General features: G+C 50.5%; 2 protein-coding genes across 2 annotated transcripts in view; one reads left to right on the top strand and one right to left on the bottom strand.

The window, feature by feature from the left end:
* Positions 1-7183, top strand: part of CDK5RAP1 (CDK5 regulatory subunit associated protein 1) — an 82019-nt gene extending 74836 nt beyond the window's left edge. Inside the window, exons 15-16 of the transcript XR_003967632.1 lie at positions 6854-6928; positions 7027-7183. The gene's annotated coding sequence lies outside the window, so the exon portion shown is untranslated. The remainder of the gene's footprint in view (positions 1-6853; positions 6929-7026) is intronic.
* Positions 563-19807, bottom strand: LOC115510193. The gene is made up of 16 exons (XM_030309793.1): positions 19768-19807; positions 18125-18262; positions 16381-16597; positions 15173-15277; positions 13632-13763; positions 12802-12886; positions 12641-12704; positions 12123-12208; positions 11168-11350; positions 8310-8363; positions 7172-7324; positions 6079-6146; positions 5798-5843; positions 3767-3830; positions 1685-1764; positions 563-706 (listed from the first exon to the last, which is right to left on the bottom strand). The coding sequence occupies exons 2-16, from the start codon at positions 18231-18233 to the stop codon at positions 674-676; spliced, it is 1479 nt and encodes a 492-aa protein (XP_030165653.1). The 5' UTR covers positions 18234-18262; positions 19768-19807; the 3' UTR covers positions 563-673.
* Between the last annotated feature and the right edge of the window lie 4573 nt (positions 19808-24380).

The following is a 24380-nucleotide window of genomic DNA, read 5'->3' on the forward strand; positions in this document are numbered from 1 at the left end:
CATGGGACTGGATGTTGATGGGGAGGGTTCTCCTCACTCTCTCCCTCGATGGCACTGCTCTTGGGCACATGTCAACCACTCTCCTGCCTGTCACACCTTTCAGGGCCAGGGGAGCTCTGTGGTATCATAATCAGCCACCTGGATCTGGCTCTACCCTTAGGGGTCTGGCTTCTTCCCTTAACCCCTTGCCTCCACACTCAGGGCCTCCCAAATATCTCTGGGCTCCTGGAGTCCCCTCTTTCTTAGGGACATCAAAACTTCTGCTTCCTTCCTCTTCTTCCCTCTTGAGTAGGGAACCCTTGTATGTGAAAATTCCCTGTGTTCTTTCTATGTCCCATCATCTCAGGGTGTGGGCTCTTGAAGCTAAGGCCCTCTCTGTTTTCTGAGGAGCCTCTCTTCCCTGAGATGCTGAATACAGAATTCAGAATCTCTCTCTGAGGGGCCAAGGGAACACAGGAACTATCAGGGAGCAAAACCTTTCCATTAAGCATTTCAGGGGGGGCCTTGCCATCTCCTAGAACCCCGTAGCAAACTCAGAACCAGACTCTTTCTCAAGCAAGAATCATCTTTATTGCAGCTGAGATTTTCCATTGTGACAGCAGCCATTCTTGTACTCTCAAGGGTCCAGAGCACTTGTGGCTGAGGAGAGGGACTGGCCCTCGGTAAGAACCGGCTATTCGTCTGGAACAGTCAGCAGCACATAACCCTGTGGGTAGAAGCAGGGAGGGGTATCCTACCTGTCCTCACTGCCCAGCTCTCCCTGAGGTGGCTCAAGCTATCTTGGGAGGGGTTCTATGTATCCTAAGGACACAACTTTCCCTGTTGGCAAGAAGGCAGAGTCAGGGACAGACTGGACAAGGGGTTAGAGCAGGTGGGAAACAAAGAAACAAAGAAACAAAGAAATGAAGGGCATCTCTAAGCTCTGCCCCTTCCCACCAACCCCATCTGCCTCTTCTCAGGTTCATCTTCCAGAGGGAAGGGGCGAGTGCCAAGGAGGCAGGGTGACCCCTGGGGCAGACTCAGAGCTGGCAACCCCCCTCGGCAGCACGTCTGTGGTTCCTCTGCTGGTTTTCTCAGCCCTCTGGTCTGTGGCCTCATCATACCTCCCTGGCATTTAGCCAGCCTCGTGCTGGCCCAGGTTCCCACCCTCCGGCAGTTCACAGAGAGCAGGTGCCAGAGGCAACAGCCCTTTTCTGGGGGTTAGGCCACCTGAGCTCTAGGGTGGTAGGTGGTCCTGGCTAAGGGTAAAGGCTTTGAAATCAGATAAACCCTGGTTGGAACCCTGGCTCTCCCGCCCTAGGCAAGTTTCTTTGCCTTTCTGAGCTTTAGTTCCCTCTCTTATAAAATGGGAGAAATCATAGCATCGACTTCATGGAACTAATTGTGAAGACCACCTATGTGAGGCATTGAAGCTCTCAGGATGCCTAGGGCTTGGCTCCCTGAGGGATTCATGGAACCCCTTGGGGCCTCAGTTTCCTCATCTGTATATGGGGCATCACATCCAGGATGGCTATGAGAGGGTGAGATAAGGGAGGTAGAAGGCTTGCCTCATTGAGTGCCTCCTCTGCCTGAGCCTCAGCTTCTGCCCCTGCAGGATGGGGACAAAGCACCTGTAGGGCTCCAAGACCCTTCTAGCTCTGACCTCCCCCGGCTGTCTCAGGAAGCTCTTTTTCTCAGCATTTACCTTGGAGGGCTCCACTTGGGCCTGGTCGAAGGAGATGCCCTTGACGTTGGGCAGCGGGAGGTCTTGTTCTCTGAGCAGCTCTGTGAGAGGTATGGGTAGGGGAGCTCAGTGCCCTGGCAAGCAGAGGTGTCTGTGGGTGCAGGGCAAGGGCGGGGAGGGCCCGGGCCAGCTGACCCCTGGCTGCTCCACTGTTCAGAACAGGGAAAGGACTTGGCGTATCCCCTTTCTCCTCTCCTTCCTCAGGGGACATCATCCTCTCTCAGGCAACCCCACTCTAGAAAACCGGGTCCCTAAACAGCTTTTCTACCCATTCCTTAAAAATCTATCTTGAGAGAATTTCTTCTAGAATATATTCAGGAACTATGAACACATTCTTATGAAGATAGACTTCTTAGCAGCATTTTAAGGAATGTGCGGTTTGTTGAAGGCATCTTAGGAACGTCTTAGTGAATTTCATTCTTGTTTAATTGAGGAACATTGCTGAAACAATGTTTGTCCTAAAAATGCTAAAATGTTGGCAGAAACAGAAAATGTCTCAGAAAAAGGTTAGAAACAAGTCAGTATAAACTGAAAAATCAACCTTAAAACACTAGGGATTTGGTTGTATGATAAGAAAATATCCATTAAATATATCAAAGAAAATATTCATGAATATACTCATTTATTAAATATATGAAAGGTAGTCCTTAGAGTAAGTTTTTGGTAAGTTGGTAAATGGTAAAGTTGGAGAATTTTGCAAATTGAGTTTCAAAGAACGAACCATTTGGCCTGTTGAGTTTCTGAGTTTCTGACTTGAGAGCCTGGCTTGGGCCCCTCCTTCCCCCTCCTTTGCAATGACCAGCCCTTATCTCATCTCAGCCCCCCATCATCACTCTGGGGCCCTTGCTGGCCCAATGTGTATTCCAGCCCAGTTAGGTGGGGAGTAGGATGGAGGAAGAGGGACAGGTGCCTCTGGTGTCCTTTCTGTTCCCTGATCTGCAGATGCCTTCTCATCAGCCTCCCAGCTCCCAGCCTCTGGACGCCTCCTCATTTCAATCCTGTCTGTGTTGGGACCAGATGATCCTGACTGCGGCACAGGCTTTTGTGAATCTTTCCTCTGCCAATTCTCTTATCCTCAGGCTGCTTCTTGCAGCCAGTTTTCCTGTATTTCCTGAGTGGGTTTGGCCCTGCTCCTTTTTGCCTTGTGGGGGAGGTTTGGACAGGACCCCAGTGTGAATGGCACCCTGGCATTGTGCAACACACAAGGCCTGGATGTTCAGACTCTGCAAGACTATATAGGCTTCTTGAACCAGACTTAGCTCCTGGGTCATCTTGATGCTCGCCATAGGTCTCTTTGGTCCAGGATGAAGATACACTTCTTGAATAAACTGCCGGTGGTAGGCACTGGCTAGGTGAGGTTGCATCCTTGCCCACCTGGACCCTTTTTCTGCCTGCCTTGCTGGGCCTTTCATCACCGCTGTTCCTCACCTCTAATAGGTCTCCCTTCTTGACCACAGATTTACTCACTTTTTGCCCAGAACTTTCCCTGGCTATCACAGGTCACAGAATGATGCGAAACCCTTCAGCCCAGCCAGCATTTGAGCTCCTCTAGCCTCGCCCTCTAGCCTCACTCTGGAGTCCTGACATAACTCCTCAAGTTGGAGCATAGAGAGAAGCCCCTGGAAAGGAGATGAAATGCCAGAGTTCTGGGCTCAGCTCTGCCAGAGACTTGCTGTGTGACCTTGGGAAAGTCATTTTATTCTACTGAACCCAAATGCAAAAAAGGAGGCAGAGCCGGGTGATTTCTCAGAAGTGCGTAAGGTCCGAACTGGTTACCCTACGTGTACTAGCAGGGTCCATGTAGGGTACACTAGCTGGCAGAGAATGGGGGGGAGCACACCCGGGCCCTTTCCAGCACCCCCACTGGCCACACTCCAAATTTCAGTCTCTACCCTGCCTCCATCTGCCTTGCCTAAGCACAGTTCTTAGCCAAACCCAGGGGACAAGGCAGAAGCCAGCTGTCTGCGCAGAGTTCTAGACACAGGTGATGCAGCTCCAGGCCGCATGGTGTATGGGCATGAGAAGAAACCCAGTGGGGCTCACCGTTGTGATGGGGCAAAAATACCCTGTTCAGAAGCTCTAAGAGAAAGGCCTCCATACGTTTTTCCTACAACAGATGAAAAAGAAACAGGAAGGTCACTTCGGCTGGGCTGGCAGATTCTGACCATGGGAATGGGGCACCTCCAGTGTACAGGTGCCCACAAGAGATCAGGAGTAGTCCAGGGGGCTCCATTTTTAAAGGGCACTGGGGCCAGATGACCAGATAGTGAAGAGCCTAGGGAAAGTTGAGGGGCCTGAAAAAGAGTTACCCTCACCCTAGGTCACTGGGACTGTCTTCATATCTCTGCAGGGTAGCCCAGGGGAAGAGGAAATAGGTTGAGCCAGAGGAAACCCACGGCCAGAGCTTCACAGGTACCCACTTTGGGTCCGTCCAAAGAGAGCTGCTGAGACCTGTCTAGTGATGGGGCAGGAATTGTCTCACTGAGATAGCAAACCTCCTGTTACTAGGGATGTTCATGCAGTTCAAGAGGTTGATCAGAGCTGCTCCAACCCATTTGGAGAGATTGGAAAAGGACTCCCTTTCTTTAAGACTCTTTCCCCATGTATTGGGACACTGTTATAAACATATTCATAATTATCTGTGATGTGGGTGGCTTGTACACTGCACAACCTGTGCAACCATACACAGCAGCCCTGGTCTGGATAACTGCCCTCTGATGATGTCACAGAAGGGATCCCTGACCTGGGAAGATGATCTTCAGGACCCTTCAAGGCTGGGATTCTATGCAAGTAAGGCCAGAGCAAGGCCTAATATAGCAGGGCTAATCATTCTGAAGTGTTTCCCGATACATGTTCAGCCCTTTCATTTTGTTGTTTTTCCATCTTGCAGCCTTCCCCCATTAAGGGCTGGCCCATGAGGTTCACAGTCTTGTGGAAGCGAAGGATGGTGGAACCAGTGCCCCAAGGCTAGGGAGGGCCCAGACACGTCACACTATAGCAGAAACCCCTCACTGCTACATGGGGACCCAGGTGGCACAGGTGGCTCAGGACGCTATGCTGGGAATCCCAGGGGAGTAGAAACCCAGAGAGGAGACACACAGCCATGTTGGGGGTGCAAATGGAATATTCTCCCAAAGGAGGCTGTTTTCAACCTATAGAGGAAGAGGTGCCCTTAAAAATCCGGGCATCATCCTGGATATCTCTCTCAGTCCTTTCCCACATCTCCAGCAGGAAGTCCTATCGGGAATATGTCCTGCACCCGGCCAGTCCCCTGGCTGCCACCTGCCTCATCAAGCCTCTGCATTGTTCTACCAGCCTGCTCAATGGCCTACCTGCCTCCACTCCAGGCCCCTCCAGACTGCTCCTTCTGTGTTCCATCAGCTTTTATCTCACTCTGGAAGAGCCAGCTTCCCACTAGTAGGCTCTACTCACTCTACAACCTCCCCTCGATCCCTCTGATCCAGCTACCCTGGCCCCCTAGTTGTTCCCTGAACCATGGGCACACCCCTCTCTGCCTTGGGGCCTTGGGGCCCCTCTTTCCCATGTCCCCACAGCGCTCTCCCTCACCTCCTCCAGTCTTTTCTCAAACACTTGCCTTCTCAGTGAGGCCTTCCCCAACCTTCCTTTTTAGTTTTACCTTCACCTGCACTCCTGATGCACAGCCCCTCTTCCTACTTTTTCTTTTCCACAGTATGATCACTTGCGTACATACCCTACAGTTTTACTGTGCTCATTGCTTCTTATCTGACCTCACCCTGCTAGAATGTATGTTCCATGAGGGCAGGGTCCTTTGCTTTGTTCACTGACATATCCCAAGTACCTAAGTCAAGTCTGGGCACATCATAGGTGCTCAGTAGGTGTTTGTTAAGTGTTTGAAAGAATGAAGTGGACAAGTTTAAGTTCTGGGGGCTCCCCTGACCCCAGGGGGTGTGGGGACTCCAGGGCAAGATGAGATCAGTGATAGAAAGTGAGTGAGGCTTTCAACTTCCTACATCAGTGACTCAGGGCCTTTTTCTGGGCCTGCTGATGGGTCCTTCAGGACCATGGAGAGGCCAAAGTTTAGGAGAGACTCACCTGCTTTGCAAGGCCAGCGGGATAAGGGCCCAGGGTGACTGTGGTGCTACCAGAGAAAAGAGATCACCCTTTCAGATCACAGCAGCTGCTTGGGGGTGCAGTGGTCAGTGAGCTCCAGTTACAGCACCCCCTCCCTCCTTTCCTCCCTCCCTCTTATCCACTACTCCGTGTGCTGACAGCAGGCATGGAAACACACCCCTTGACCACCCCCCCCACCCCCGCCTACTTCTCTGTCAGTCATTCTTATTTCTTCTGAACATGCAAAACCAAAAAAACATTACCTGCTTGGAGTGAACTGGAGTTTTAATTCCTGATTTCTCGAGGAAAACACAGCCTTTGAAAGGAGATTCTATGGGAGTTGAAATTAGGTCAGAAGAGGAGAGGAGATTATGTTCCAGCCAGAGGGATACCCTTCACCCCTACTCCCGTGAATGCTTTTCCAGGGCTGGCCCCTCTCATCGGTCCTTTCCCTGCTGCCCCAGATGCTGGTCATGTGTGTTCAGACCATTTGTGTGGGTGGTGCTGTGGGAGAGGGCACTCATGGTGTCAGGTCTTCCTGGAGGCCAGGGGAGGCTGGGGCTGGGCACAACGCAGGGAGGCTCAGCCCAGGGAAGGGAAAGCCTTTTGCAATGAGTCATTTGGCCATTGAATCGCTGTTGCTGGAAGCCAGAGGACTCCTTGGTTTTGAGGGGGTTGTCTATTGGCCTTCGTAAGTCACACAGTCACCTTATAGACCGGAAATAGTTCTTCTCACTACCACTCAGAGATGGCAAATTTCTTGACCACAGAGTCATGCCAACTAAGATTCTAGGGTCCTGTGTGCGTACTGGATGCTGCTGGGCTTGCCTATTGGGGGGGGTCCCCCACCCCCCATACATCTGAGGTACCTTCCCAATTTTAAGGTCTGTGGAATGGGAAATAGGAATCCCAAGGGGGCTCAGAAGAGAGAAGTTGAAACTTTGGGGGAAGCTGTGTTTCCCCAGAAATAGAGTAGACAACACAGATATGTTTAGCCTCTTATGAACTGTTTTTCTGATCTTTCTCCTGGTTTTGCAGACAAGGGCTTTCGAGGCAGCCACGTCCAGGGAAGGCAGAAGATTTAACAACTACCTACAAGGCACTGAGCAGAAGGTATTGGAGGCAAAACCCTTTAGTTGTTGAGGAGGTCTTTGGGGAGCACTGGAAGCCACACAGGGGAGCAAGTGTTAATTGTAATGTTTTGACAACAGGTGCACCTATTTGGGTGTGGACCGATCGAATATTAGCAGGCGACACAATGGTGAGTTTTGCAGCTGCCTCAGTCACCCGGTCCCGGAGGGGCCCCCAAGTGGACCCAGGCCCCCTGAGGAACAAATAATTTCAAGGCTTACTCACCCAGGAAAGTGAGACAGAGGAGGTGTTGCTGGTCCCCAGCAGGACCAGCGAGCCCGGCTGGGTGACGGTGGCTGTGTGGCCGTCAATGTGGACGGTGGGAGGGTCGGGGGTACTGATGGTCAGTCTCACACTTCCTCTGGACTGCTTGGAAGTCTGAATGAGGTTAAAGCAGAAAAGGTCAGGTAGGTACAGAGAATGGAGTTCCTTAGTTCCCGGCTTGGAAGAATGGGAACAAGATCGTCTTAGGAGCCAGGGTGTCTGAAGTTTCATTCTAGCTCTGCAGCAACTTGCTGCATGACCTTGACCTTGGGAAGTTTACTTAACCTCCTTGAGCTCCTTTAAGGTGAGATTACATCCTCTGCTTCCTGGGCGTGCATGGCAGGTAAGAACATAAATGTTGGAGCAAGAATCCCAGCTCCACCGCTTGTAAGCTGTGTGGCCTGAGACAAGTCTCTTAATCTCTCTGTTTTCCTAGTTGGTAAATGAGAATAATCGTTCCTACTCTACAAGGTTGTTGTGGGGATTAGATGAATTCATTCATGTGGAGTACTTAGAATAGAGCCCAGCACTTAGTAATGCTGTTGTTTTCTATTACTGTTTGTTCATCCGATGCCATGTTCTAAGAGCCTTTGGAGAAAGGACACTGAGCATGGATTTTGGAGTCCAGGACTGGCTTCAAATCCTGCTTCTGCCACTGACTGAGTGATATGAGCTTGAGCAACTGGATTCACCTTTCTGTGCCTCAGTTTGTTCACATAGGAAAATGGGCTGAAGTGCGGGGTATCTGAGGATTTTGTTGACGCAGGTGGAGGAGCCTGGCACATAGTCACTGCTCGCTGTTGTCTCCGTGTGCACATCTGGCTACCTTAGCAGGGGCAGGGGCCCGTTCAGTAGTGAGTCATAACGCCAGCCTCCTGGCCATGGGCATCTGGGCGGGGTGATGAGCTAAGTGCTTTACTTGAACCAACCCCCCCAACCTTCACAGCACCAGTGGAATAGGTGCAGTGGTTTTTGGAGTCCACAGTAGGAAACTCTGGCCAAATGGAACATGCTTACGTGGCCCAATCCTGCCCCCATCCCAGACTCTTTCCTGAGATCCTGGCCCTGGTGCGGGAGGGGAAGCTGGTGACACACCCACCTTGGGCTCCAGTTCCAGTTTTCTCAGTGACAACAGTGCAATGAGGTCGGCAGCCTGGAAAAAGGGCAAACCGCGTGTTGGCCTTTAGAATCCCGTAGCTCTGTTCTGAGCCGTTTCAGGGGTGTCATTGGGGTTCATTGAGGTGTAATTGCTTCCAGCTGAATGCACTACCTGCACATAGTCGACGTCGACATTGGAGGAGACTTCCACCTGGTTTCTCACCATGATTTATCCGGAAAGGTTAACTTTATTGTTTCAGTGATTTTCCCTTTCCATGTTTTACTGTGAAAATTTCTGCACATGCAGCAGAGTTGAAAGAATTTCAACATTTGTATACTTATCACCTAATTCTTCAGTTAACATTTTCCTATACTTGCTTCATTATATTTCTATCCATCTAGCCATACTCCATTGGTTCCTGAAAATCATAAATCATGATGGAAAGCAGTACAAAAACGTATAAAGGGGACAAGTCTACACCAACACCTCTTCCCCTTTTCCTCCAAATCCTATTTTCAGGGGTAACCACTGTTGGCATTTGGGAGTACATCCTGTTTTCTACACACATATAAACATGCATAGTAGAGAATATTCTCACCATGCAGTCCTGCACCTTATTTTTTTTCTCTCAGTATCAGTACATATAGAACCAACCCCATTCTTTTTTCCCCCCTGAATTCTTTACTTGTATTTTTATTTTTTAATTTACATCTAAGTTAGCATATAGTGCAATAATGATTTCAGGAATAGAATAGTGATTCATCCCCTACGTATAACACCCAAGGCTCATCCCAACAAGTGTCTTCCTTAATGCCCCTTGCCCATTTAGCCCATCCCACCCCACAACCTCCAGCAACCCTCAGTTTGTTCTCTATATTTAAGAGTCTCTTATGTTTTGTCTCCCCTCCTGTTTTTATATTATTTTTGCTTCCTTTCCCTTGTGTTCATCTGTTTTGTATCTTAAATTCCATATATGAGTGAAGTCATAGGATATTTGTCTTTTTCTGACTAATTTCGCTTAGCATAATACCTCCGGTTCTATCCACATAGTTGCAAATGGAAAGATTTCATCCTTTTTGATTACCGAGTAATACTCCATTGTATATATATATATATATATATATATATATATATATATATATACACCACATCTTCTTTAACCATTCATCTGTCGATGGACACTTGGGCCCTTTCCATACTTTGGCTATTGTCAACAGCACTGCTACAAACATTGGGGTGCATGTGCCCCTTCGAAGCGGCACACTGTATTCTTTGGATAAATACCTAGTAGTGCAATTGCTGGGTCATAGGATAGTTCTATTTTTAATTTTTTGAGGAACCTCCATACTGTTTTCCAGAGTGGCTGCCCCAGTTTGCATTCCACCAACGCCATTCTTTTTGACAGCTGCATAGTATTCCACCCTGTATGACCATAACCAGACCCCTTTTTACCAATTTGTCATTGATGAACACCTAGGTTAACTTTATTTTTTGCCCTATCCCAAGTGAAGCTATAAAGGGCACCCTTGCATATGTACCCTTGCCCACTGGGGTAAGAATTCCTGCGGGCATGGAATTACAATGCTCACCTACAGTTGTCTCAGTGCTCACTTACAACTGTCTCCCCAGCGTGGGGACACCTGGCTCTACTCCTGATCCCACTGCTGGGTCATCTTGGGCAAGTCTCTTTCCCTATCTGGGCCCTGGTTTCCTCATGTAAAAAAATGGAGCAGTAGCATTAGATCTCTTCTAGACACAGATCTTAGGGTTTTGTGTTTCAGTGTTTATGGAGCACCCACTGCATGCTGTAGACATGTTCACCATCTGTAGTCCGTGTCCTCGAATGGGGGAGGCAGTGCACACACAAAGTTAAATAAATAAACACATGTGTGTGTATTTGTCAACATATGACTTTGCATATGTAACTTTACTCATATACATGCCCAGTGTGATCAGCGTTTTGAAGGGAAAAGCACAGAAAGAGAGGGGAAGTGGGGCGAGGAGGGGGAAGGCCTATTCTGCATATTTAGATGTGGTGGTCAAGGAGGGGCTCTCTGAGGAGATGACATTTGCACTGAGGCCAACAGTGGAAGGAAGAATGTTCCAGGCAGCGAGCCCAGCAGGTGCAAAGGCCCTGAGGTGGGCACCAGCTCAGCCAGTGTGGTTGGAGTGGAGTAGGTAAGGGGACAGAGCTGGAGAAATGGGCAGGGGGTTGCAGAGAAGCGACTGGATGTTATTCAGAGTGTGCTGAGTTGCTGCTCGGGGCTTTTAAGCAGTGATGTATCTGGATTTCCCCCTCATTGGTCTCCTCATTGACCCTGGCCATTTGCTCTTATTGCAGATCTCTATGTGTATGCCTCCTTGTCACCATTCGGGCCACCTCCTCATAGATGTCTTTACTGACTAGAGTGTCCAGGGTAGCCCTGTCATTTCCACTAGTCGCTTGCTGACCCAGTGCTCTTATTATAAACAAGATAAATTCTTTTATTTATCTGACTGTTTTCTTGTTCAGTTTCTATTCTCCCACTTGACTTTGAGCTTTATAAGGCCAGGGACGCTGGGTGCACAGGGCCTAGCACATAGTAGGCCTTCAAGAGCGATTTGTGGCATGAGTGAATGGATAAGTGTTATGAAGAGAGGAGCAGTAAAGGGACCTGGGTGTTCAAGGAAGTCTTCCTAGAGGAGGGGATTTCCATGCTGGGTTCTGAGGGCTGAAGAGGAGTTCTCCAGGGAGGTCCAGAGAGAGGAAGTGACTTACCTAGGTCCCCCAGAAAGGCACTTCTGCCAGCTGGATCTTGGTTTCTTCATGTGAAAAGCAAAGCAATAAAGTTATATACTCCCCTTTCTTGAGCACTCACTTTGGAGTCCTGGGGGTCCACGTGGATCTCCTTGCTGGTGTAGAGGCAGGACAGGATGTCATTGTAGACTTCTAGCCCAAAAGCGAGGTCTGCCATGCTGCCTTGGGCTAATTTTGGAAGGGGTTGGGGGGTCAGGTGGTCAGGCCTTCGGGGTCTCTGGCCTGGGCTGCAGGGCGTCACAAGCTTCAGAAAAAGGAAGGAGGAAGGAGAAATTCAGTGCGAACAGCTTCTCTGACCAACAACCGATTATAGCTGTAACCGATACCATGGGCTCACTATGTGCTAGGCAGTGCTGAACACTTATGTGCACAATCTCATTTCGACCTTACAGCGGTGCCGTGAGATGGGAACTATTACTGTCCCCATTAGACAGGTGGGGAAACTGAAGCCCAGAGGGGTGAAATGACTTACTCAATGTCCTACAGACAGTAGGTAGAGCTACATTTTGAACACACGAGCTCCTATTTTTCGCTTCTCCCTCTTCCGACCCCATTCCCTTCTCTGTGCCTTTGTTAACAGCACCTCCTTCCTATCCACTCAAATCCTTCCTGTCCACCTGACCTACCTCTGACAGGCCCTTCTCTGGGCCTCGGTTTCCCCCTCTGAGGGATCTCTTCCAGCTGGGTGTTGCATATAATTCTGTACCCACGAACTGCCCCACTTACCCTTTTGTTGGAGTCTCATCCCCGCTCACAGCACCTGTAGCCTCATGGCCTCTCTTGCTCTCCAGGGTTCAAGTGGGCCTCAGCACAAGCTCCCGAGGGCAGGGGTCCACCAGCTCTCCCCTTCTTTCTCCCTCCTTCCCTCTCCTTCTCCTCTTTTGCCTACCACCCTTACCTGTGGCCTCTGTATGCCTCCCATCCAGAGAAGGCCATCTCACTTTCCTCTTTGCCCATCCTCCCCTAGGCCAGTGGGTGTCCCGGGAGGGTCTGCCCTAGCCAGGGTGCTGGCTCGCCTGGACTTTCATCAGGATGGCCTCCTCCGTGAACTCCGTGGTGGTGACATAGTACTGGAAGTCTTCTGGGCTTGAGATGGTCGGGGCTGCAATGGGAAAATGAAAGTAGGACCCCGCTTGCCCTGCGGGAGGGTGAAACGGTGTGGAGAGGCAGTGAAGCAGGCAGAAATTGAACTTCTCTGCTCAGCTTTAAGTTCTTGTGGGCTAGGCCTGTGCCTCTTGTAACAATGAGCATTTATTAAGCGGTAACTTTGTGCCGGGTTATATGTTTTATTGCAGCAGTCCACTCTGTGGGTCTAGGATTAGTCCCACTTTACAGGTTGGGAAACTGAGGCTCCGGGGGAAAATGACTTGCCCAGGTCATGAGGCACAGTGCCCTTTTTCTCCCCCACTGAAAAGTAGGCTCCCTGCAGCTAGGCTTTGTTTGGTTTCCTGTCCTGTTCTCAGAGCCCAGAACGGTTCCTGGCACACAGTTAGGGGGATGGAAGTTAAGCCGCTTTCTCGGCCACTCTACGTACGCAGAGTGAGGTGTAGCATGTCTTCCAGCAGTGAGTTGAGCAGGGTCGTGGCCAAGGGGCACACCTGCAGGGAAGGCACGATGGGGTCCTTGTCAAGTTGAGAGGCTCTCTCTTGGGGTCACACCCCTCTCCCAGGAGGCAGACGAGGGCGAACAACTTACTATCTTCTGTAGGAGGAAGGGCAGTGCCTTATCTAGGGTACTCGTCACCAACTCCAGAGCTCCGTTCGCCAGGAGGGGGTCCATTCTAGTGGTGGGGGAGAGCAGGTGGGATCTGAGGCACCATGGAAGGGGAGATTGAGGCCAGAGGCGGGAATCCAGGGTAGGGCCAATGGGCTTGTGTAACATGAAGTGTAACATAGAGTGGCTGCCTCCTTCCCCACTTGCTGTCTCTCTTCTCCTTCCCCAACCCCACCCTTTCTTTTTCTGTTTTATCCCTCTCTTGCCTTCTTGCTTTCTCTCTCCATGACTTCCTCGTCTTTACTTTTTCCTTATTGTCCCTCTCTGCCTCTGTCTCTTCATTTCCTCTCTGATAAAGATCTCTGGGATTTTTGAGGAGGGAGAGTCATGGAAAACTTCCTGGAGGAGGTGGTTTTGTGCTAAGGTTACCTCAGCACATAGATCAGCTCATGTTTTCCTCACCCCCACCCCCTGCTGGCTGGATTCTGTGGACAATTTCATTTTACTGGTGAGGAAACAGGCTCTAAAAGTCATATAGCTTGTTCAGGGTCCCCGAGTTAGGAAGCAGCCAAGCTGAGGTTTGACCTGGTTGGATGCCCGCTCTCAGCCATGACATTCAGTGTGGAGAGAGGAAATGCTGATGGATGGTGTGTGCAGCTCGGAGCCTTGCAGATGACCCTGTTCCTGTGCCCTTGGTCACCCAGAGAACTAGGCTGGGGAAAAGCAGCCCCCACAGGGAGTCTGCATGAAGGGCGGGAAGTCCTGGCACTCCCTCCTGGCCAGTGGTAGTGCAGGTGTGGGCAGGTACTCACTGCTCCAGAACCTTGATGCTGAGGTATCCTGGTGGGGTGTGGCACTCCTCGAAGGCCACCTTGGTCTCGTTCCCCATCTGTTCTAGCCGTATCCCAATGCGGATGTTCTTGATGACTTTGAGCCGCAGTATCCTGTAGGGGCAGCAGGTCTAGGCAGGTGCCAAGCCACCACCTGACGTGGAGGCCAGAAGTCACAGGCTGGTGGCCTGCTGCTGCCTGCGGGGCTCAAATGAAAAACTAGGAGACGTCATTAAACATATGGATCTCTCACTTCGGAAAACCTGAAAGATTTGAAAACACCAGCCAGCAGGACAATCACCTGGGGCTGAAGGTGACCTTGACATGGGGCACAGGTGCTCCAAGTGCTACAGTCCCCATGAGGCCAAGAGTTAGGTTGTGTTTTTACTGCACATCACTATAAGGGCGATGATACGTTTATTGTATAGGAGAGAATTATTTCTCTGTGCCCACTTCTCTACCAAAGAAACATTCCTCTGTGCTCACTTCTCTACCAAAGAAACATTCCTCTGTGCTCACTTCTCTACCAAAGAAATATTCCTCTGTGCTCACTTCTCTATTAAAAAGGGAAGGTAGACCAAGAAGGCCATATTTTAAAGAAAGCCAACAGTGGACATATTCCTAAGGGGCTTTTAAGAATATTCGTTTTGGGGATCCTGGGTGGCTGAGTCAGCTGAGTATCTGATTCTAGATTTTGGCTCAGGTCATGATCCCAGGGTTGTGGGATCGAGCCCCATGTCTGGCTCTGCCCTGACAGTGTGGAGACTGCTTGGGATTCTCTCTCTCTCTCTCTCTCTCTCTCTCTCTCTCTCTCTCTCTCTCTTTTTCTCTCTCTCTTACTCTGCCCCTCTCCCTCTCTCCTGTGCTCTCTCTCTCTCTCTGGAAAAAAAAAAAAAGGAATATTTGTTTCACGTGCAGATACCACCCGTAGCACTCCCTCTGTTGCCCACGGTTTGCAACCCCAGGTCGGCATGATCACCCACACCTTAGTGAGATATCCAAGCTCTCAGGTCGGCAGTGAACTCTCACAACAGCCAAGGGTAGGAGCATACTTGATCATACCCGTATTGTAGATGAGGAAACTGAGGCCCAGGGAACAGATGCCCTTGCTCAAGTTGCTTAGATGGTGAGTAGGAGTGGAGTGCAGTTATGCCATACTCTGGAGGTGAGGGTGGCGGGGCTTGAATCAGACCGTCCTCAGATCATGCTGTCAATGCATCTGCATTTTACTCAGATGGGACACATATTCCCTGACTTGGCAGTCCAAGGGTTTTATTTTGGTCTCTGCTTCTGACTCACTGTGTTATCCTGGGTCGGTCCCTCTGCCACTCTGTGCCTCAGTTTCCCCATCAGTGAAAATGGCTTTGAAACAAGCCCCAGTGGAAAGGATTATTATGAGGCTTATGGTGGCAGAGGCAGGAGGCCTTTGCTAGCCCTGCATGGCTGCCTCTTGAGTCATAGCAGTGAGGGGTTGGCCTGCCTGGCACTGAGGGGGGTGGGGAGGAAGTGCCCGGTGTACTTACTGCTGGAGCGAGAGGTACAGTTTGGTTCGCAACGTGACCTGCAGCAGGCTGTCGCTCAGGATTTGCAGGGTGATCTCTGGTCCTACGGCATCTTCTATGACCAACCTGTGAGAGGTTTGGGGGGTGTTGGTATGGTCTGCTAAGGCCGCCGTGGTTCTGTAGAGTGTGTGTATCTGGGTTGGCTGGAATAGGGATGGACCCCAGGAGGAGCAGGAGCAGGTTTGGGACACCCTTGTCCCTGATCCCAGTCCAGCTGGAGAACAATGGGACTGTAGTTCCAGCCTCCATGTCTTGAAGACCTGATTGAGTCTCTTCCCTTCTGTGGGCCTCAGTATCACCCTCTACAAAATGGGGAGAATGCTGTGGAGGGGCTGTCTATGTGCAGTGAGGCTGCCTGAGTTCAAGTATAAGCATCCTGCAAAAGGGAAGCAAGCAGGCAAGACTCAGAAAGCAAGATGGCAGATGATCTCGCCACCATCCACTGAGGGACCATCTGCCCTGCTGAGCATTCAGGAGGGAGGACATGAGCCTTCTTCTCCCCTCAGTGACATCAGGTCCCAGCATCTCCCTGAGCTGAGAAGGGCCCAGAGTACTTTTTAAACATCAGATACAAGTTAGTGACTCATCTGGTGCCCACTGGAATTGTCAGCAAACCACCCAGACTGGGAGAGAGGCGTGGAAAAGAGATCCTCACGGCCCTTAGAAGGAAGCAGCTGTGTCCACACCTTCAGTTTGGACTTCCAGCCTCCAGGACTGTGACACAACAAATTCCTGTTGTTCAAGCCACAGCTTGTGGTCCTTTGTTACAGCAGTCCTAACAAACCATACAATGAGAAAACCTTGATTTTGATTAAAACTCTCTTGATTTTTAAATATTGGCAATTCATTGCAACATTTTTAACTTTTTAAAGTTAAGATATTAAAAAAAAAACACCATGCAAATTTGCAGTACCCAGGTGTAGGCTGAATGTGGGGGTCTGGAGGGCTGCTAGGTGGAGATCCTTGATTTAGACCCTGCTTTGGACGATTCTAGGTAGCTTGGAGAGATTTAGAACAATAAAGGTGCACTTGCTGTGCATTTTCCAGGCCATAGGGAGCCTCCGGGCCTCCCACCTGCCCAGTCCTCTTCTTGATACAGGAGAACATTATGGCTCAGGGGCGGAGGCTGAAGGGGGAAGAAAGGCCAGAGGCAGCTTCTGCGGACTCACCCGCCCACCTGGAGCAGCTTCTCCAGCAGTGGGAGGCGCTTCCCCGAGAGCAGGTCCCCGACCAGTGACAGATCAAGCCCACTGCTCTTCTTGGAGAGGCCTTCTCTTACAAAGGGCAGGTGGTCCAGGATGGTGACGCCTTCACCTGCAGCCCCCGTCACAGGAATCCCGGCCACGCGGTCCAAGATGTGGTGCTCCGAGAACAGGTCTGAAATGTCTGAGGAGAGAAGCCCCTTCTCAAGGTGGGGCTCACCCTTCATTCAGTCATTCAGCAAATGCCCACCAGCATCTGCTCAGAGCCAGTGATTCAATGGTCATTTAGCTCTTCCCCACTCGCACTCTGTCAGTCTGTCTCTCTCAAAATAAATAAGCATTAAAAAAATTTATAAAAAAGGGGCGCCTGGGTGGCTCAGTCTGTTGAGCGTCCGACTCCGGCTCAGGTCATGATCTCACAGTGGGTGAGTTCGAGCCCCACATCCGGCTCTGTGCTGACGGCTCAGAGCCTGGAGGCTGCTTTGGATTCTGCGGCTCCCTCTCGCTGCCCCTTCCCCACTCGCACTCTGTCGGTCTGTCTCTCTCTCTCAAAATAAATAAGCGTTAAAAAAAAATTGAGATGGTCATTTAGCAGCAAGTGCTTACTTTTTTTTTTTTTTTAGAATTTTTTATTTTTAAGTAACCACTACACCCAGCGTGGGGCTTGATCTCACAACCCTGAGATCAAGAGTCGCACACTCCACCAACTGAGCCAGCCAGGTGCCCCTAGCAGCAAGTACTTATTAAGTGTGCACTCTCTCTGGGTTCAGGGAACAGGAGCAGTGTGCATTCTAGTATACATTCTAGTGGGAGAGATAGACAACAGTCAAATACTCAGATAAGCAAACAAGGCAATTTTTGAAAGTAAGTGCTACAAAGAAAAAAAAAAAACAAGGGAGTAGAGTTGGAGCATGACTGGGGTGAATGAAGGTCTATTTTAGACAGAGTGGTCAAGGAAAGCCTCCTTAAGGAGGAGGCATTTGAGCTGAGACCTGAACGAAGTGAAGGAATCCATTATTGCAAGGTCTAGGAGGAGAGCAATGTAGGCTGAGGGAACAGCTTGTACAAAGGCCCTGAGGTGGTAAGGAGTCTAGTGAATTTATGAAACCAAAAGATGGGTGAGGATAGACGGCGGTAAGTAGGGGAGGAGGTGGATGGGCAGTAAGGAGCTCATGGTCAAGAGGGAGAGAGACAAACAGACACATAGACAGGATAAGTGTCATACATCAGGAAAATGCCATAGATGAGGTTTCACCAAAGGGTTGTGGGAGCCCAGAGGAAAGAGACTCCTTCTGCCTGGGGAAACTGGGGGTGTGGGGGCGGGATTCCCATCAGAGGGACTGTTAGAGCTTTTGCCTTACAGGATGAGTCAGAATTCAGCATGTGGGGAAGGAGGGAAAGAGAATTGTAGGTAGAAGAAATAGCCCAGGAAGGGAAGGAGGCTGTGAAGTCTATGGGGGTGGTCAGGCCAGGTGGCAGTGGAAGAGGCTGGGGATGCAGAGTCTTGAATGCCAAGATGAGGAGCTTGGAGCTTCTCCTGAGGCATGAGAGAGCCACAGCAAGTGTTAGAGCAGGGGAAGGATGAGGTCAGGTCTGGGTGAAGGAAGGCAAATTCTGCTGCTGGCCATGGGGAGGCTAGATGGTGGTACTGCCTCCCACCCCCGCCCTTCCCTGAGCTCTTGCCTCCCAAAGCCCACCCCTTAAATTTTACCTGTTTTCAGCTGATCTTTGCTGATTCGCAGGAGGATCTGATGCCGGGCCTCCCCTTGAGCCTGGGGCAGCAGCCCCCAGCATAGCAGTGACCCCCAGAACAGCAGCATCCTCCCAGTCAGGAGCTGTGAACATAGAACTGGAAACCCCAGTGGCCACCTCCACGTCTGCACTGGGGACCCATTGTCTAGGGTCTCCCAGCCCTGTCTCCCTTGGAACCTCTCTCCAGCTTCCCTTTCCTTGTTTTTTCCCCCTCGTTCCGGATCCGCTAGTCCTTGAACACACCCTGCACTTCTCACCACCTCACACTAGTGCTTTTGTTTTCTTCTTCCTGGAGTGCCCTTCCCCATCGTGTGGACCGCCTTCAAATCCAGTCTCTGCTACTTCCTGACTGTGTGACCCTGAGCAACTTACTGGACCTCTCTGTGCCTCAGTGTTCTCATCTGTGGAATGGGGATAAACATAAGTTGTTGTGAGGAATACCCTCAACAATATGTGCAAAGCACTTGGCAAGCAGTGTGCTCAACAGCTGTTCACGTGGCCGGGTGACATTGTGAGATGTTAGAAGATGGAGCGCTCCCTTTGAACCATGGAGATTTCTGGATCTTGAAGGGATGAGGGTCCTGCGGGAGGTCTTATACTGGCTGGGGTGGGCAGCGGGGGGAGGGGCTTGAAGCCACAGTTCCTCACCAGATAACAGGGAAATATTTCAATATTTCAACCAGTGTGTTTGTAACAGGTGAACTTCGGAGTTGGGACCCCAGAGCCCGCAGGCAGGGGGCGCTCTGGGTGGGCTACGGTGTGCCACCAGGAGATGCAGCCTCTGGAGCTGCCAGGCAGGGACTGGCTGGGATGCAGACATCTCCAGTGTAGGCAGGCCCGCCGAGGCACCACCACCACACCCTGCCATGCCGCGCCAATGAAGGAGCCCCCCAGAGGGTAGACACTGCCCCCCCTGCCAAGGCACTGAGCCTGCTCTGAAGTAGCTGAGAAAATCCCAACGATGCCTTGAATTAGCAGCAGTCAGTTTTTGGTTGCTTGGGGGCATAGGAGCTTCAAACAACGATTACACTGAATAATAAAAAACGTATCCGTTCCCTTGCGTATGCAGGTTTGGGGCTGGAAAATTTGTACTCACGGCATTAGCTATTCGTATTTTGCTTCCAGGCTGATGTGAACCCCCCCCAACCCCCCCCGCCCCCCCCCCCCCCCCGCTGTTCAGCCCACCAGAGTTTAGTCAGCCTCTATGTGGGCACTTTTCTCAATCAGTTCACCCAAGTCGGGTCTCCCCTCCCTTCCTGCCCTTCACACATTACACTGTCTTCCAGCTCTCTCCAACTCTTGCCTTCAATCATCCCTACCAGCCCCAACTTCTAGTTGAGTTGTTACCAAGGGGCAGGCGCCATGCCAAGGACTTTGTAGAGAGAGCTTCATTACATCCCCGAGTCCTCACCACATGGTCTGGGATCACTGATAGCAAGTCCAATGTACAGATGACAAAACTGAGGCTCGGAGAGGAAAAATGAACCACCCCAAGGTCACACAGGTGGCAGAGCGTGGATTCGAACCACTAAGAATCTGTGCACCTCTGCACATTATTGTAGGTGCTCAAGAACATTTGAGAAGTGCCCTCCTTGTCCTTACATCTCCAATAACAGGACAGCCCGGAATCTCCCTGGTCTCGTCTCCAGCCTCCCAGAAAGACACAACTTTTATAACCTGAGCTCTGAAGCCTGGCTGGGTGGGGCAGGACTTGTGCCCAGAGGAGCTCTTCAGCGGAGAAAGGGGTCCTCCTGGCACCAGGTGGCAAGGGGCTACTGGCCAAAACTGATAGGGCTCATCACTGAGGCCTGAAGGCGCAGGCACTGGGCCCCTGGCCAACAGACCTCAGGGGGGGAGAGGGTGGGGGCTCTGTGGTTTTGGGGGTGGGGCCTTCCCCTTCGGAGTGACATCAGAGCTGCGAGCCTGGGGCAGAGCCTTCAGCTCTTGGGAGGGGCCTGAGGAGGCTCCCAATACAGGATGCGGCAGACCCAGAACTGAGTCAGAGAGTGTGTTGGGGGTGTATGGCGGACAGCGGGGGCGTGGTAGAGCCAGCCCTTTTCCACACATGTTTTCTGTGCCATGCCTCTGCGGCCACACAGGCCTGGGTTCAAATCCCCACCATTGCTCAGTAGCTGTGTAGCTGTGGGCAGGTTACTTTTTCTTTTTTTCTTGTTTTAATTTTTTCGTTTTTTCTTTTTTTAATGAAATTTATTGTCAAATTGGTTTCCATACGACACCCAGTGCTCATCCCAACAGGTGCCCTCCTCAGTGCCCATCACCTACCCTCCTCTCCCTCCCACCTCCATCAACCCTCAGTTTATTCTCAATTTTTAAGAGTCTCTTATGGTTTGGCTCCCTCCCTCTCTGTAACTTTTCTCCCCCTTCCCCTCTCCCATGGCCTTCTGTTAAGTTTCTCAGGATCACATAAGAGTGAAAACATATGGTATCTGTCTTTCTCTGTGTGACTTATTTCACTTAGCATAATACCCTCCAGTTCCATCCACGTTGCTACAAAAGGCCATATTTCATTCTTTCTCATTGCCACGTAGTATTCCATTGTGTATATAAACCATAATTTCTTTCTCCATTCCTCAGTTGATGGACATTTAGGCTCTTTCCATAATTTGGCTATTGTTGAAGGTGCTGCTATAAACATTGGGGTACAAGTGCCCCTGTGCATCAGCACTCCTGTATCCCTTGGGTAATTTCCTAGCAGTGCTATTGCTGGGTCATGGGGTAGGTCTATTTTTAATTTTTTGAGGAACCTCCACACTGTTTTCCAGAGCGACTGCACCAGTTTGCATTCCCACCAACAGTGCAAGGGGGTTCTCGTTTCTCCACATCCTCTTCAGCATCTGTAGTCTCCTGATTTGTTCATTTTGGCCACTCTGACTGGTGTGAGGTGGTATCTGAGTGTGGTTTTGATTTGTATTTCCCTGAAGAGTGACATTGAGCATCTTTTCATGTGTCTGTTGGCCATCTGGATGTCTTCTTTAGAGAAGTGTCTATTCATGTTTTGGGCAGGTTACTTTTTCTTCTGAGCCTCACTTGTCATGTCTGAAAAAATGGGCATAATAAATAAATAATAAATCCATCTCTGTCTTTTCGGTATTTGTGAGGATTGTGAAGCAACTCATATAGATGTCAGCACAGGGTCTGATCCATAGGAAGCGTTCCAAAAAAGTCACTTATTTTAATTTCTATCTTATAGAGAAAAGAATTGTGGCTGACAGACGTTGGATGATTTACTCAAGGTCACACAGCATGTCCACCGTGGCAAAAGTGGGATTTGAAATCCGGGCCCAGAGAGGGGACTGGCTACCCAGCAAAAGGGAAATTCGGTGGACAAAGGTCCTCTTTGGGAATGTCCCTTTTTGGGAATCCCGGTGCCACCATTGTGAGTGTGTACAGCTGTCAGTGTCAGCATGGACTCCATTAACTGCTGCCCATGGTCATGTGAATGGCACTTGTATTCATCTCTAGGTGGCTTTTAGATTTTCTAAGGGTTCTCCCCATGATTAACTATTTTCCCATTCACAACACAGAGGCGTGGTCAGGGTAGGTATTAAGCTCCATTCTTCGGCTGGACACACAGGGCAGAGGGGCTGATGGTGGGCGAGTGGGTTCTGGGAGGCAGCAGCTGCCCAGGAAATGCAAGGTCAATGTTCAATGTTAGGTAGTTCTCAAGTTCTCACTCTGGTTAATGTCAAAAGCAAATGGCTGATGTTAGGATGATTCAGTAAAGTGTTTTTGATGGGGATGTACTTATTCTAGAATCTCAGAGTCATAAAATCATGGACTTTTTGGTTGGAAGATGCTCTAAAACTTGCTGGATCCTCCTCATTCCTATCTGTCGATAGGGTCTCAACATTACTGCCAAGTGCTGTCCTCCTTCTGTCTGGAGCACAGAAAGGCTCTGGGGTTAATGTCCTCAACTGAGTCACTGGGGACTGGAGTAGGATGTTGGCAGAAGCTTGCAGATCTTTCCCTTCCCAAATGTGGCCTCTCTAAACCAGGCAGGAGGGACGAATTTGACTGGAGCCCTATGGATTCTGTCTGTTCCCCTCATTGACTAATCTCTGCTGAGAGATGGGGAATTTTCTGGGGGGGGGTCTCCTTCATGAAAGGGAAGCCCTGGGAAGGACTTACTGTCTGTCCCTGAGCCTCAGTTTATGGATCTATAAAATGGGAATGTTAATCTCACAGGAAGTGCTTAGTCCTGTCTGGGGACTGAGAGGCCCCCATGGACTAGAGGCTGTTTAGCTGTCACTGTTATTTTGAGGAATAAGAATACTGGGTCATTGTCCTGACATGATTCAGGTGGGAGGCTTGGGTTCCCATCGACTCACTGACTGTGTATTACCTGTTCTCTCATCTGTAAGACAAAGAGAGTAGTACTTCCTGTGAGGCAGGGTAATTTACTGAGGAATCACTGGTGTTTTTTATTTGCTGCTGCTGCTAAGCCTTGGAAGGAAGCAGAGTTTTCGCTTCCCCGGCCAAGGAAGGCGGTGGAGTCTTGGAGCTCCAGGTCTGGGGGTTCCTGCCTCAGAGGTGCGTGGAGGGTGGTTTTGCTTTGGGGCCCCAAACAGAAGGAGGCTGGCACAGAAGACAACCCTTCTCCTTCTTTACGGGAAGTAGAGACCGAAGGTGGAGAGGCAGAGATGAAGGCACAGAGTGGAGGGAGGCAGTGTGGGGTAATGGTTAGGGGCTGCTTGGTAGCCATGGTGAGTGTTCAGAGTCTCAGTCTCTTCATTTGTCAAGTGGGGCTGCCAGAGGCCGTGGGGAAGGCCGGGTGAGACCCTTAGTGTGATACCTGTAGGGCAAATGCTTATCTTGGTTTGGGTTCCCCAGAAGCAGACCCTGAGAGCAGGGTTTGAGTGCAGGTGGCTGATTTGAGAGGTGATCCCAGGAGTTGCTGGTAGAGGGGGAAAGAGAGGTGGAGAAGGAGCTGGCCCAGAAAGGTGTGTTTGAGCAAGTGACCCCCGTGGGCACCTGAGCTCAGACCTGTGGGGTGCTGTGTGGGGTTGGAGTTGCCCCCTGCCCCAGGCGGTGAGGAAGCGGGTTATTTATCCATCAACCTCCAGGAAGCCCCTCCTCCAGAAAGAGGTCATGGGTGGCTGGAACCCGGGAGCCATGGCTATTTTGGAGAAGTGCCTCAGACTGGGCGTTGGAGCCACTGTCCTCTAAAGGGTCGTGGGTGGGACAGGGATCCCATCATTGGAACCAGATGGGACCAAAGACCAGAGAGAGGCCCTACCCCATCTTCCAGGCTCCTCGAAGCCCCCCTTTCCCCTCAGATCCTTGCACGACCCTAGGGAGCCAGGAGGGACCTGCCCCAGACAAGATGGAGGTTGACTTTCTCATCTTCCTGGTCAGAGATGGTTCAAACCTCAGACTCAGTACAATTTAGAGAAACAGTGGAATGTGATGTGTGGAGAACAGATGGCAAAGTTGTGTCTGGGAGTTGGGGGTGTATGTGGAAGCTGCGGAGCCTGGCACTCAGCAACTGCCCAGCAAGTGTTTGCTGACCCTGTGTAAGTGTCTCGAGCAGGGTCTTGTCCTGTCCCCTGGTGTCCCTCTTGGCCTCGCCCATGTCTTGTAGATAGGAGAAGTTCCTTCCTGGCTGCCTTCCCAGGCTGTCACCATTCCCCTGCCTGTTTACACCCTGAAGGTGGTAATGCCTTTTCCTGAAATACCCAATGTCCCATCCTCTGAGGTCCTTTGTGTAACTGAAGGCCTCTGTGTCCTGGGGCAAGCCTGAGTCTAGAGAACAGGGGCCCTATTGTCTGTCTTGAACCTGCTAACATCAGGGAGACAATGGCAGTCACACACTGTCCAAGTGGGAGGGGCCTTTAGTGATAAGGCCCAACATCCTGAAGTCCAGGTAACAATAGTGACAATGACATCACCCACAGATGACATGTCTGAGTACCTTCCATGTGCCAGGAACACTTCTCTCTCATTTCATCCTCATGATAGCCATTCAAGGTGGGGACTACAATTCTCCTCATTTTGTAGAGAGGGAAACTGAGGCCCATAGAGGGGAAGCCACATCCCAAGGGTCAAACTACTGTTGAGGGGTCATGCCAGAATTCAAACCCTAGTTCATTTCTCTCCAGAGTCACACTGTTCAGAGAGCCCTCAATCCATCACACTGTCTACATCAACAAAACATGTGTCCCCCACCAAAGAGATGGTCCCACCATAGGTGTTAT

Source organism: Lynx canadensis, chromosome A3 (genome assembly GCF_007474595.2).
Source record: "Lynx canadensis isolate LIC74 chromosome A3, mLynCan4.pri.v2, whole genome shotgun sequence".
NCBI lineage: Eukaryota > Metazoa > Chordata > Mammalia > Carnivora > Felidae > Lynx > Lynx canadensis.